We start from the raw sequence: 15,178 nt of genomic DNA on the forward strand, positions 1-15,178 counted from the left end.
ACAATATCCTGTTATACATAATTATTAATAACGAACTACGACGTTCACTAATGACTGATTACTATAATTGTGTTGCATTCATTTCCCTTACGGTCAGGCACACCATTCTCTCCACTAATACTAGCAGGGGATATTTTAGCAGCTGATTGCCACGTCATTAGTCTTGTACTAACTTGTTTGGTGTACACAACAGGAAATATTTTGCTTTTGGAGAACAAGAAAAATAGGTTTACTTGCATTATGCTCATTAATTTGTGCAGTTATTCAGTGTCTGGTAAGTTAATGTTCATGAAAAAATATTAATTTTTATTAAAATGTTCTATTATTTTATGTTAACGATTACTCATTTATTTCAGCCCTTTGTATTCAGCATGTCTCTATCTAAATACACCTATGTTTCTATGAAAATTGAAGCTTTTGTTTTTTTTCGGCCCTCATAAACTTAAACCTTGTTTATTTGGCCCGTGTTAGCCTTTGAGTTTGACATGCTTGCTGTACATATTTTACTACTCTTTGTCTGCTTTCAAATAACACTTTATCACTGAGGTATAGAGGGTGTCTTATAACAGACTCTCAATTTCTCCTCTTCATTCCTTATGACATTGCTGTCACTCATCTTACTAATTTGTAAACTATAATCACCCATACATTATTACTATTATTATTTTAAAAACAGGTTTTTTTTAGATCAGTTAACAATAATGAAAGATTTTATTTTATCTTCATTTATTCCTTTGTCTGAGAGATTATTTCTTTACTTATAAAGGATAATTCCATTGGAGGTAGAATTCTAGGCTGGTAGGTTTTTCTTCCAACATTTAAAATATTTTCCTCCATTCTCTTCTTGCGTGCATGTTTGGATGAGAAATCCACTGTGATTTTTATCCTTATTCTCTTATAGGTAAGGAGCTTCCCCCTCCCCACTTCTCACACCCCAACCTCTTTCATAATCATGACATCTATCTTTAATTTTCTGCAGTTTGCATATGATATGCCTGTGGTAATCTTGTAGATATATACTTTGCTCGATTTTCTCTTAGCCTCCTGTATCAGTGGCTTGGTGTCTGTCATGAATTTTGCAAAGTACTAAGCCATTATTACTTCAAATATGCCTATGTTCCCTTCTCTCTTTCTTCTCCTTTTGGAAGTTTCTTTGATTTATCTTCAAACTAACTAATTCTTTCCTGGGCTATGTACTGTTGAGCCCATCAGAACATTCTTCATATTTGTTACAGTGCTTTCAATTTCTAGCATTTCCTTTCAGTTGTTTTATAGAGCCTTCTTGGTGTGGTTGTAAAGTGTGGGAGAGGGAAACAGTTTTTATACTCTTTTGATTATTTCTCAGTGTCTTATGGGCCTGTGACCCTCACAAGTGTTTCTCCTGGGCTGTTGCCTTCCCCCTCCCCCTTAAGAGGGGCTGGGTTGAGACAAATGCCCTTAACCCAAGGAAGACAAGGTGAAGTATTTTACTCTGGAGAGTAAGTAGGTCCTTGTTATGTAGAATGCTCTGGGAACATTTCCCAATGATTACTCTTCCCCTCCACCTGCCAGGGGATCTGAGAAAGATCCCCTCTGTGGAGTGCCTGGAGGTGCAACCCCGGGAAGTTGAGGGGGGCCCTAAGACTAGCCCCCAGGAGTTTCTCTCTCATGTGCTAGCCCACTGTCAGCCTCCAGCAATTCATCAGTGTTCCTGCCAGTTTGTGGTTCTGGGGACTTTTGTTCCATGTAAGCAGGTTCCAGCCGTGGCTCTCTAGATGCCATGTCCCTCTGGATTTCAGGGCTTGGTTTCCCTGCAGTGTCAGTTCTTTGATGGGTCGAGAAACATCCCAGATTTCCAGTTTATTCAGCTATTTCTTAGCTGTTGTGATGCTATTTCTTAGCTGTTGTGATGCTATTTCTTAGCTGTTGTGATGACTTCTAAGCCCCTTTACATCTTGTTGCTGAAACCCTGATTTTAAATTTTAACTTTTTTTCTTGTAACTTTTAAGAACCATATCATTCCATAATACAGATGTACCTTGAGTTACCTATTCATCTATTAAAGAACTAGCCTATTTCTAACTTTTCATTATTATAAACAATTAAATAACGTGCAATCTAGTAAACCACCTTGTACTGTATTAATGTGGGATAGGTTCCTGGAAGAAATTAGATAAAGAGTAGGTGTGTTAATACTATCAGATTGCCCTAAAAAAGACTGTTGATTTCTATTCTAGTCAATAGTGTTTACATTTCCATTTCCCTATTCTTACTATGTATTTTATAAATCCTGTTTTTGCCAAACTGATGAGTAAACAGTTGTACTTTGTTTTAATTTGCATTTCTCTGATTATTAGTGATTTTAAGGACCTTTTCATATATCTGTTGTGTTGCATTTCATATATGTAGTATTTTTACTGGGAATAGACTGTTTCTATATCATTCTTATTTTGCTCTCAGATTGTTGATATTAAGAGGTTCATGAATAGCCTAGTTGTTAATACTTTGCTGTAAGGATTGCTAGTATTTTAAATTATTTGTTGCCTGTCTTTTTATTTTGTGGTATTTTTAGCTATAAATCTGTCTTCTTTTTTCCTTTTAAGAAGAATCAACCCTAAATTATATTTACTTTTATATTTGCTTCCAGTTTTTTATTGTTTGTTTATATTTAGATCTTTAATACATTTGGAATTAATTTTTTTCCATATGAAAAATATTAGCTTTTATTTATGTCAATAATTTTAGAATATCATAAATTGATGTTGTAACCAGTCTATAGAATTCTAGGATTTTCTCCCCAGTTTCCGGTAACCCAGAATAAGAAATGGAGAAGTTGTGTGGTTGGATTCATCCAGGCATGAATAATGGGTAGGAATGTGTATAGCCCAGGAATGCAAGGGAAGTGAAGGCACAGTTGAGAATGTCATTGAAGAGATTAAACATGGTCTGATCTCTGCTGAAGAATAGGAGAATTGGGAGAAGTCAGTAAGTGATTCCAGCTAAGACCACAGATTTAGGGAGCATGATAGTTATCTCAGAGTGCAATTTCGGAATGTGACAGTTTGTAATAGAGAAATTCCTAGTGGTGATAGGTCTAGCACAGTGATGGTGAACCTTTTGAGCTGGGTGTGTCAGCATTTTGAAAAACCCTAACTTAATTAACTCTGGTGCCTTGTCACATATAGAAATTTTTTGATATTTGCAACCATAGTAAAACAAAGACTTATATTTTTGATATTTATTTTATATATTTAAATGCCATTTAACAAAGAAAGATCAGCCAAAAAAATGAGTTCGCATGTCACCTCTGACATGCGTGTCATAGGTTCGCCATCACTGGTCTAGCATATGGCCCTGAAGGTTGTAGCCCTGTTAATATGCATCCCACTCCTGAGGATGTCTCCCCTGCACTGTGCTGTCCATTGAGGATACTGATAACTAAGTGACTGGCTAGAAGTAGAGGTTAGGGGAGATATGTCGAATGCAAAATGTCTCAGTATTAGGCAGTCACAAATTATAGAAACATTGTGCTACAGAAATTCTTTTGCAGGTCTTTTATACATAATTTGTATAAACTTTTAGAGAACAGTGGAGCTGTCAGGTCAACTTTCACAAGTTTATTTATTCCCTAACAATTTAATTATACTATATTAATCATATCAAATAACCTAACTGCCATTCAACTGTTAGAGTAAATGTGTTTTGGGGCTCCCAAAACAGCAATGGGAGCCCTAGGAGGGGTTCTAGAAAGTTGTCAGAAAGATGGCAACACTGGTTGCTCCATTGGACATCATAGTTAAGGGAAGTGTTCTTAAAGGGAGGCACATTGCTTTTGACTCTGGAATATGCTTTTGTCTATGAAGAGAGAAGATTAAGCACACTGAAAAGATACTTTGAGAAATTGTTCAATTCAGTATATGTATAGGATGAGTTCACACATGGGGTGAGAAGGGTAAGGGGATGTTGGGAATATAAATGAGATGGCTAATCTTGTAATATCTCAAAGATGAAGCTAAAATTGGATAATGACTTCTTGAAAGGCAAAAAAATCATGCTTTAGCAGGTAGAAATTTTAAATTCTAATTCAGGACTGTATCTATAGTTCTTTTCCAGTGTATATGTTAGATTTCTGGGTCATATGTCCAGATCATTGGGAGCCTCTCTAAATTTTTGCCTTATTCTTAAAAAGCTCAAGAAATTTTGCCTTTACTCTTCGTAGTACAGTGGGGCCTTGACTTACGAGTGTCCCGACTAACGAGTTTTTTGAGATACCAGCAGTCTCTCGGCTGATTTTTTGCATTGAGTTGACAGTAATTTGAGTTAACAAGTTCCTTAACAAGCTCGGTCTCAGAACGAATTAAAGTAAGTCAAGGCCCCACTGTATAAGAAAAATATAGGATTTCCCCCCAGAAAGTTTAAAGAAAAATAAAAAACCTGAGCAATTACTTATAGTTTTTTGATGAAAGTATAAGATTTCCCTTAGCCTTTTTTTTTTCTTGTGAAATTAAGGAGGTACTTAGAAAAATTTTTACCTGTGCTACTCAAAGACTGCTAGTTATTTGACAAATACGTTTTAAAAATTTAGGCTATTGTTTTATACCCTTCTATAATTTAAATAGTGGTAAACTATTTAAAGGATTTTGGGTGGGCATAGTTAGTGTCTGGATTTCCAAGCATTAACACAAGAGATTAGAAAATAAATACTGCCTGGGCTCATTGCTATTTAAATAACCCCCTGTTGGCAGTGCAAATATTTTCTCTTGTGAAACAAAATAGAGTTCTCATACACAATAATCTTTATAAATATTTTGAAAACCCCTTAAAATGTTACCACAAAATAATCATTCTATTTGTTTTCATTATTATATTTTGCATATCTCTTCTATATTGCTTTAGAAACTACTTATTGGTCATTCTACTAAGAAATAAATTTTCCCTTAATTTTTTTTATCATTTTGTAAGCCTCTAAAACATAGTACTACCATAAGAGCTTACGCTGTTTCCTTTCTCTTACTTACTTACTAAAAATGTGAATGAAAAGAATTAAATGTTTTGTGATTAAGCTGAAGGAAGAAAAGAAATTTAAAAATTATTGAATGCACTAATGTGCTTCGCACTTTATAGAAATGATGTTATTTTATGTATGCATTACACAAAGGTTGTGAAAAAAAGATTTTACAGATGAGAGAAACCCAAGATTCAAGGGTTGAGAGCCTTTTACCTGAATTTACTGATCTTATATGGGCATGTTTCTACTGCTTTGACTGAAAAGTCCCTATTTTTTTCCTACTCTTTCACTCCTGGAGAGTATTTAAAACATGGTAGTTCTTGGTCTGAATATCCTATATAATAAAAGTGTAATATGGAAATCGACCGAACTGTGGAACTACTGGTTGGTGGGGGGCGGGGCCGGTGAGCAGGCAGTGCCAGGCCAAAATACATGCCAGCGGGCAGAGGGAAGGGACGGCGATGGGGGAGGGGGGGTGGCAGCGACCAGCGGCAGCAGCAGGGCAATGGGGGGCTTTGGCCGGCCACTCACCAGCCATTGCTGTCCCCTGATTGGCCCTCCGGGAGCAGGCCTAAGCTGTCAGTTGGACATCCCCTGAGGGCTTCCAGACTGCCAGAAGGCACAGGCCGGGCTGAGGGACTCCCCCCCCCTCCCCCCAACCCCCCCGAGTGCACAAATTTTCATGCACTGGGCCTCTAGTACTTTAAATATAAACATTGAAGTGCAGACAAAGCAATGATTCAGCAAGCTTGTATGCTTAAGTGTTTCTTGGTAAATTAGGAGAAAGGGAGGAATCTTTTTTTCTGTCACTGAGATTATCTGAGTAATTGAGAAATACCTGTAAACCCTTTTAGCTAATTGATACCTATCCTTTTGTATCTGATAAATATTAAATAATGATGGTGCAATAGCTTGATTACATTTAGTCAGTGTTTGTCAATATGTGATCATGTTTTTGTTTTGTTTTTTACTGGGACGAAAGCTGATTATTTTAATGCATATTCTGAAAAATCAAAAAGATTTCTTTCACATTCTAATTGCTACTTGGTACTAAATAATAAATATACTAGAGTCACAATTTCCAAGAATTCTGTAATTTAAAGTTAGCACATAAACATGAGTAGACTGGGGAAAGGCACTTGACCAGAAGGTAAAGGTCTGGATTCTCATACAATTCCCTTTCATTGTGAAATTTTGAGCGAGTTGTTCTTGTCTTTGGCCCTCCCCTAAAGGTAGAATAATCCTATCATCTGTACACATCCTTAAGTTGGAATGAGAAACAAAGGAGATGGTCTGGAAGTGCTTTGAAGGTCTCTACATATAGAGTGATGCTTGACTTTTTTTTTTTTTTTTTTTTTTTTTTAATGATATAGACTCCTTTGAAAGCTGGGGATCTCTTAGAAAAACATTTTTAAAGAATCGGAGGATCCGAATCCCCTAATCCCTAATCACAGACTCTAGATTATGAACTCTGGCTACAGGCTAAGGAAAAAGAGCAGAGCTATGCATAATGTAAAATGTTAGCTAATTTACAAACGTGTAATTCACTTTCAATTTTGTTTTTGTTCTGGGGATTTTTTGGACTGCACCCACTAGCACATAGTAGGCTATTTGAATATACTTTTGAAATCTTTTTATTTATATTTGGAGGACTTGCTTATTTTCTAAGAACAGCTTTGAACTGGACTAACTAGTTTGTCATTTTGTAATTCAGAGCTTCCCCCTGGCCTTTGCCTTTGTGTCTAAGCATTCTTCCCTGAGATTGGACCCACTTAGAGTGTATTAAGTGCTTTTTGCACAGCGGTAGCTCAGCACAGACAAGCCATTGGCAGAACTGTAAGCAGAGTGTGTCTTTTTGCTCCTCACCTGTGAGGAGTTACATCACGGCCTCCTGTTGCAGTCAGCTACAGTGCATAAGCCCATGCCTGTAGCCCAATACAGAATCACTCAAAATTCTCAAGGACACATGTTTAAGATGCTAGTTCTTATAGTTTTTTAAAAAAATCAGTAGTCAGATATTTAGTACAAAAAGCTCTAGCCTTATAGCAGTCTTTCATTTTTTTAAAAATATACTTTATTGATTTTTTACAGAGAGGAAGGGAGAGGGATAGAGAGTTAGAAACATCGACGAGAGAGAAACATCAATCAGCTGCCCTCTGCACACCCCCTTCTGGGAATGTGCCCGCAACCAAGGTACATGCCCCCGACTGGAATCGAACCCAGGACCTCCCAGTCCGCAGGCCAACGCTCTATCCACTGAGCCAAACCAGTTAGGGCAGTCTTTCATTTTTTAAAGAAATGACATACTGGCTTATGTGGTTATGTAGCAAAATTTAAAATGAATCTTCAGTTTATTCCTGCTTTTCCACAGATGAAAAAGCAAATTGCCTTTCTTCCAGATTCTGTGTATCCAGAATGTCTTCCCAGCTTTCCTGAATCCTTTTGTGAGATATCCTGTTTTTGTGTATGAAATTAGCTAATTGCTGGCACAGTGAGTGGTGGTTGAAAAGGGCTGATGATGCTTTCTGAAAGCTTAGTGTTATTGATTCTGGTATATATTCTAACCCAGTGTCAGTTTATTTATTTCTTAACTGCAGCTCTAGCCAGGGATACATTTTTTCTTGATACATTTTATATTATGATGTAGTACACACAAAAACCCCCTTACCTAAAAAATAGTTATTTATGTAATCTAATTTCTTGTATTATATGTACTTACTATATGTACTCTAATATCTTTTATTTCACTTTAAAAATACTCCTCATGGCCCTAACTGTTTTGGCTCAGTGGATAGAGTGTCAGCCTGCGGACTGAAAGGTCCCAGGTTCGATTCTGGTCAAGGGCATGTACCTGGGTTGCGGGCACATCCCCAGTAGGGGATGTGCAGGAGGCAGCTGATCGATGTTTCTCTCTCATCAATGTTTCTAACTCTCTATCCCTCTCCCTTCCTCTCTGTAAAAAATCAATAAAATTATTTAAAAAAATACTCATCATGATCTACCAAAGGAATCAACATGACCTACCAAAGGGTTTCAAGCCACAGTTTGAAAAAGTGGTCTTCCGTTATATAATTTTCAGTCATGTGATTTGTAGAATATATTGGGGATATCATTTTAGTTAAGTTTTATGTATTTTCAAACTATAACCTAAAGTAATCTCTTTAGCAGGTACCAAAGTATAATCCTTTATCTAGAAAAAAATATAAATTAAAAATAGAAAAACTATGTTTTGTTTTTTTGTGTGGATGGAGTTCTTTGTTTGGATGCTTTGAGGTAAGGGTGAACTTTCTGTTCCCTCATTTTTTTTACAAGTATTTAGCTATTCAGCAACATATTAATAGTAAGATTTATGATCCTTTTTTTGTTGAACTTGATATGACTAACTGGAAACATTTGCCCAGTTAATGTTTTACATTTAATGGGTTACATTTTATACAAATTGTGTCAAAGCTAGTAGGATAGTTGAGTGCCATAATTTTAATTTGTCATTTAGTAAGATGTATCAGAATTATCTTTGCCTTTCTACTTTTTCTTTTTAAAGAAGTAGAAAAAGTATTTTAGTCAGAATTTTCTACTTTTCGACTTGTTATAAGCTCTGTAGGAATGCTTGACCTGATCAGACAGTGGCGTTTTGACTGTTTCTGGTGAACATCTTTCTGCAGGATTACAAGTGTTGATCACCAGCCCGCCAAGATGAACATGGTGAAGAGGATCATGGGGCGCCCAAGGCAGGAGGAGTGCAGCCCGCAGGACAACGCCTTGGGACTGATGCACCTCCGCCGGCTCTTCACTGAGTTGTGCCATCCTCCTCGGCACATGACTCAGAAGGAACAAGAGGAGAAGCTGTACATGATGCTGCCAGTGTTTAACAGGGTGAGTCCAGGCTGCCAAACACATGCCTTCCAGGACTGGGTGGCACCACCAGAATCTTAAGGTCATAATAAGTCTCAGGTAGGAAAAGTGATAGAATGAGTTAAGTCTTTAAGAAGCTTGATGTTTTCCTTTCTTCCTGTCAGTTTGCTATAAAGTAGTATGACTTGATGTGAGACCTGGTGAAATGAACTTTACTTAGTTCTTATATATAAAAGGAAAACCGAGCATTTTGTAAAAGGTTCCTCTAATGGTTGAGTTTGGGAGGAGGGATAGATTGTAAATTATCATGTGTTATTTCCATTATTTTTGAAGTGACGGTTTTATTGCACCAAATGGTGCAATTGCCCAAGTGCTCTCTGTACACTTTTTAAGGAATCATTTCAGTTTTCTTTCTTGTTTGGCAGGTTTTCTATCAGAGATTGAAAGAAGATAGTTACAGGCCCTAGAGAGTCTAAATAGTTAGTGTTTTATTGTATTTTATCAAGTTGATACATGTAGCAACCTTGATGGGTATTTTTAAAATAATTTTTAGTTTTTACCAAAGGTGTACAAGTACACAGGTTAAAAAGTCAAGTAGTTCCACAGGCTAATAGATGCCCCACTGCTCTCCACTGCTAATTGCTGCTGCCACTTTTAGCTCTCTCAGCTTTAAACAACATACTTTTACTGCTTGTTTCTTGATTATACAGTCTTAATTAACTTCCTAATGAGGATTATGAAAATTAGCTTTTTTAAATTCCCCATTCTTCCAAACTATAACAAGCATACATACACTCACTGGTACATGCTGCCCTCATCCTTGTCCTTTTCATGTAGTATACATTTGTTTAAACAGTATTTGTGTTTACACTGACTGAATGTGGTGTGAATAGTGTTCACAGATGGACCTTATAGTATACCACCATTACTCCCACTCTTGTAGAACTTATTTTCCCCAGACTTCATACTATAACTGTCTCCATTTTTGTCTTTCTCTGCATGTCTCTGTTTCCCTCCCTCCTCATCTCTCTCTCTCTTCCCCCCTTCCCTTTCTTTTTATCTCCCCGCCAGGTCTTCTTTCCCCTCTGTCTCCCTATATTTCCCTCCCTTGCCTAAACTAACTCTTTTAGATTAACCTTATTTTATATTTTTAATTTCCTTGAATACCTTCTTCTATTCTTTTAAAATTGTGCAGTATCTTCTCTCATTCCTCTGAAAATATTAAAATTTTTTCAAAATTTCTTGAACTTCTTACATTGTTATTTTTCTTCAAATTACTTTTTTCTTTGTATTGTCTTTCATATTAGAGTAGGCTTCAGCTGTGGTGTGATAGTTGTCTACACATTGGTACCTATTTATGTTAAACTAGAGGCCCAGTGCATGAATTCGTGCATGGGTAGGGTCCAGCTGCCCACCCCAATGGGAGCTGATTGGGCAGGGCCAGTGAGGGAAGGGGATGAAGGAAGTTGACCATCTGGCCCTGCCCCTGATTGGGGTTGTGGGGCGATCAGGGGCGGGCCGGCCGGGGGTAGGGGCCCTGGGACGTTGGCTGGCTGGCGCCACCCCCAATTGGGGGGGAGTTGGGGGCGGGGCTGGCCAGGGGGAGGGGCTGTGTGAGGTTGGGGGGGGGCAGTTGGGGCCCTGATTGGGCCAGTTGGCTGCCACAGTGTGTGTCATAGTGACTGGTCATTCCATCGTTCCAGTCACTTGGCTTTTATATATATATCTTATCTAATAAAAGAGAAACATGGTAATTAGCCGTACATCCGCTACCCTTCCCATTGGCTAATTAGGGTGATATGCAAATTAACTGCCAGCCAAGATGGCGGCCGGCAGCCATGCACTGAAGCAAACAGGGAGGCTTGCTTGCTCCAGTGACGGCGGACTCCACCGTTCCCCGCCTGACTTGCCGGCCTCTCAGCTGCAACTCTAAGCAACTATGAAGCAAATATAGAAGCTAAACAAAACCCCAGAAACCTGCTTTAGTCAGCCAGGCTTCAGCCAGCCGGACCGCAACATTGTATCAGATAGAGAAGGTAAACAAAGGCCAGAAACCTGCTTTCAGCAGACAAGGCCTCAGAGCTAAAGCTGGCCCAGAATTTAAAAAAGAAAAAGAAAAAAAGGAGCGGTTGGGAGCTTCAGTCACCCGCCAACCTGAAAACAGCCCTCAGCCCCTCACCCAAGCTGGCCAGGCACCCCAGTGGGGACCCCCACCCTGATCCAGGACACCCTTCAGGGCAAACCAGTCAGTCCCCACCCGTGCACCAGGCCTCTGTTCTATATAGTAAAAGGGTAATATGCCTCCCGGCACCAGGATCAGTGGAGCCGCGAGGCCTCCCGGCACCGGGATCATCATGACAGGGGACAGCACCCAAACCCCCTGATCGCCCTGCAGCTCTGTGTGTGACAGGGGGCGGGGCCACAACCTCCCTATCTGCCCTGCTCTGTTCGTGACAGGGGAAGGTGCCCCAACCCCCTGATCAGCCCTGTTCTGTGCCTGATAGGGGGGAGCTCCCCAAGCCCCTGATCGCCCTGCGGCTCTGTGTGTGACAGGGTGCAGTGCCCTAACCCCCTGATCCGCCCTGCTCTGTGTGTGACAGGGTGCAACGCCCAACCCCCTGATTGGTCCTGCTCTGTGGGTGATAGAGGGTGGCGCCCCAAACCCCTGATCCGCCCTGCTCTGAGTGTGACAGGGGGCGGTGCCCCAGCTCCCCTATCAGCCCTGCTCTGTGCGTGACAGGGGGGAGCTCCCCAACCCCCTGATGGGCCCTGCTCTGTGCGTGACGGGGGAGCTCCTCAACCCCCTGATCGGCCCTGCTGTGTGTGTGACAGGGTACGGAGCCCCAACCCCCCTGATGGGCCCTGCTCTGTGCATGACAGGGGGGAGCTCCTCAACCCCCTGATCCGCCCTGCTCTGTGTGTGACAGGGGGCGGTGCCCCAACTCCCCTATTGGCCCTACTCTGTGAGTGACAGGGGGGAGCTCCTCAACCCCCTGATCGGCCCTGCTCTGTGCATGACAGGGTACGGAGCCCCAACCCCCCTGATTGGCCCTGCTCAGTGCGTGACAGGGGGTGGCGCCGCAACTTCCCTATTGACCCTGCCTTGAGTGTGACGGGGCGGTGCCCCAACCCCCCAATTGGCTGTACCCTGAGCATGACTAGGGTTGGCATCACAACCTCCCAATCCGCCCTGCTTTGTGCATGACAGGGGGCAGTGCCCCAACTCCCCAATCGGTCCTGCTCTGAGCCCGACCAGGGGCTGCACCTAGGGATTGGGCCTGCCCTCTGCCACCCGGGAGCAGGCCTAAGCCAGCAAGTCATTATCTCCTGAGGGGTCCCAGACTGCGAGAGGGCACAGGATGGGCTGAGGGACCCCCTCTCCCCCTCGAGTGCACGTGTGTGTATATATAGTGTGTATGTGTATATACACACACACACACACACACACACACACACACACACACACACTAGAGGCCCGGTGCACATAAATTTGTGCACTCGGGGCGGGGCCGGGGGGGAGTCCCTCAGCCCAGCCTGTGCCTTCTCACAGTCTGGGACCCCTCGGGGGATGACCACCTGCTGGCTTAGGCCTGCTCCCCAGGGAATTGGGCCTAACCTGACAATCAGTCATCCCTCTGGCAGCCTGGCAGCCCTCGGGGGATGTCCACTTGCCAGCGGGGAGCAGACCTAAGCTGCAGTTGGACATCCTTAGTGCTGCTGAGGAGGCAGGAGAGGCTCCCACCACCACCGCTGTATTGGTAGCCATCAGCCTGGCTTGTGGCTGAGCAGAGCTCCCCCATGTGGGAGCGCACTGACCACCAGAGGGAAGCTCCTGCATTGAGCGTCTGCCCCCTGGTGGTCAGTGTGTGTCATAGTGACCAGCCATTCCCAGTCTTTCTGCTGCTAGGGTCAGTTTGCATATTACCCTTTTACTATATAGGATAGAGGCCTGGTGCATGGGTGGGGGCCGGCTGGTTTGCCCTGAAGGGTGTCCCGGTTCAGGGTGGGGGTCCCGCTTGGGTGCCTGGCCAGCCTGGGTGAGAGGCTGATGGCTGTTTGCAGTTGGTCACACCCCCTTCAGGGTGGGGGCCCCCAATGGGGTTCCTGGCCAGCCTGGGTGAGGGGCTGAAGGCTGTGTTCAGGCTGGCCACACACCCTTTAGGCTGGGGGTCCTCACTGGGGTGCCTGGCCAATCTGGGTGAGGGGCTGAAGGCCGTTTTCAGGCTGGCCAGCAACTGAATCTTCCAGCCTCTCCTTTTTTTCTTTTTTTTTTTATTCTGGGATTTATTTACCTTCTATAATTGAAACTTTGTTGCTGTCCTGCTTCCTCCCAGTTCTGAGGCCATGGCTGGCTGAAAGCAGGTATCTGGGGTTTGTTTAGCTTCTATAATTGAAACTTTGTTACTTTTGGAGCTGTTTCTTTCGGAGCTTAGAGCAGGCCACGGCAGGCGGGGATCCTTCGCTTCCTCCATCACTGGAGCAAGCAAACCTCCTGCTCACTTCAGCTGCGTGGCTGCCGGCCGCCATCTTTGTTGGCAGTTAATTTGCATATCTTGCTGATTAGCCAATGGGTAGCATAGCGGAGGTACAGTTAATTACCCTTTTTGTCTTTTATTAGATAGGAGATATATATATATATATATATATCACACACATTGTATAAATAAACATTGTGCCATACATTGTACTATGCACTGGAGTTTCTGAGATAAAACAGTCTAATCTTGTGAAGCTCAAGTATAATGAGGAAGATGAGCATAACATTCTGTGGGAGAAGTGATCAGCACAGAAACAGAGAACACAGCAACAAAGAAAGGTGGCATTAGAAATGCAGGAGAGTAATGTGGCACCCTATCTGAAAGTCTGATGGGGTCAAGGAAGGGAAGTCTCCCTCAAGAATGTGATGTGATTCTTGAGTTTTAAAAGATAAGCATTAGTCAGATTAGTATTAACAGGAATAACTTAACCAAGAATGTAATTCAAGTAAGAAGTTAAAGGATGAGTCAAGGTAAAAGGCAACAAATATTTTAATATGTACCAGTGTCTATAAGCAGTCCAAGGAGTTGATTTTTAAAAAAATGTATTATGGTTATTTTTCCTTCCCTTTGTCCCCCTCTACCCAGCCCCCACCCCACCCCAAGCCTTCCCCGGGCTTTTGTCTGTATCCATGGGTTATGCATATATGCATATATGTTCTTTGGTTAATCTCTTCCCTACCCTCCCTCCCCCTCATCTCTAAGATCTGTCAGTAAGTTCCATGCCTCCATGCCTCTGGACCTATTTTGTTTGTCAGTTTATTTTGTTGATTAGATTCTATACATAAGTGAGATCATGTGATATTTGTCTTTCTCTGACTGGCTTATTTTGCTTAGCATAATAATTTCCAGGTCCATCCATACTGTCACAAAGGGTAGGAGAGCCTTCTTTTTTATAGCCGCATAGTATTTTATTGTGTAAATGTACCATAGCTTTTTTATCCACTCATCTAGTGATGGACACTTCGGCTTTTTCCAGCTGATTTTATGTCAAGGAAGGGCAAAAAATAAGACTGTCAAGATTGATAGGAGGCATATCATGAGCTAATACTTTTATTAAGAACTAATACTTTTCTTGGAGTCATGCAGAGCCATCAAAGTATTGTAAGCAATAGAATAAGAGAGTAGAAGGGGCCACGGCAAGGCTTTCTCCAAGGTTTCTAATTTGGGAAACTGGATGGATGTTTCCCCAATAGCTGAGAAAGAAAGGTTTAGGGCAGTGATGGCGAACCTATGACACGTGTGTCAGAGGTGACACGCGAACTCATTTTTTTGGTTGATTTTTCTTTGTTAAATGGCATTTAAATATATAAAATAAATATAAAAAATATAAGTCTTTGTTTTACTATGGTTGCAAATATAAAAAAATTTCTATATGTGACATGGCACCAGAGTTAGGGTTTTTCAAAATGCTGACATGCCGAGCTCAAAAGGTTCGCCATCTCTGGTTTAGGGGATAGGTTCATTTTGGAGCATGGACTCTAAATAAATTGTTAGCTTCCCAGGTAGAGATATTCAGTAGACAATTAGAAGAGATTTGGCTGGACACATATTTTTGGGAATCATTGGCAAACCCTGGTAAGGTACAGGAGAGATTACTCATGGTTCATACTGCCAGCACAAATAGCAGTAAAGGATAAACCATGGATAACATGAATATTTAGTGAAAGAAGGGGAGCCCAAAAAGGATATAGAAGAGGTGCTGGTCAGTGGCAGTACAAAATGAATCAGGAGAGGGTAGTGATAGCACTTGAGATAAAAGTTGCCAGGAGGAGAGCAGACAACGCTATCATGTATAATAGCA

At 41.6% G+C, this 15,178-nt stretch overlaps 1 protein-coding gene across 6 annotated transcripts in view; it reads left to right on the forward strand.

Annotated features, from left to right (window-relative positions):
* WDFY3 (WD repeat and FYVE domain containing 3) overlaps window positions 1-15,178 on the forward strand; it is a 274,072-nt gene that overhangs the window by 76,829 nt on the left and 182,065 nt on the right. For 5 of the 6 annotated variants that reach the window (XM_070393429.1, XM_070393438.1, XM_070393454.1 and 2 more), the window contains exon 2: window positions 8,650-8,860. In XM_070393429.1, the coding sequence (XP_070249530.1) occupies window positions 8,681-8,860 (180 nt within the window). In that variant the 5' untranslated portion in view covers window positions 8,650-8,680. Of the gene's footprint in view, window positions 1-8,649; window positions 8,861-15,178 lie in introns of those variants that run through there. The other variant, XM_070393471.1, reaches the window with a different exon arrangement.

The sequence above is a fragment of the Myotis yumanensis genome, unplaced genomic scaffold, assembly GCF_028538775.1.
Source record: "Myotis yumanensis isolate MYYU_CA2020_CCGP unplaced genomic scaffold, mMyoYum1.0.hap1 SCAF_1, whole genome shotgun sequence".
Lineage (NCBI taxonomy): Eukaryota > Metazoa > Chordata > Mammalia > Chiroptera > Vespertilionidae > Myotis > Myotis yumanensis.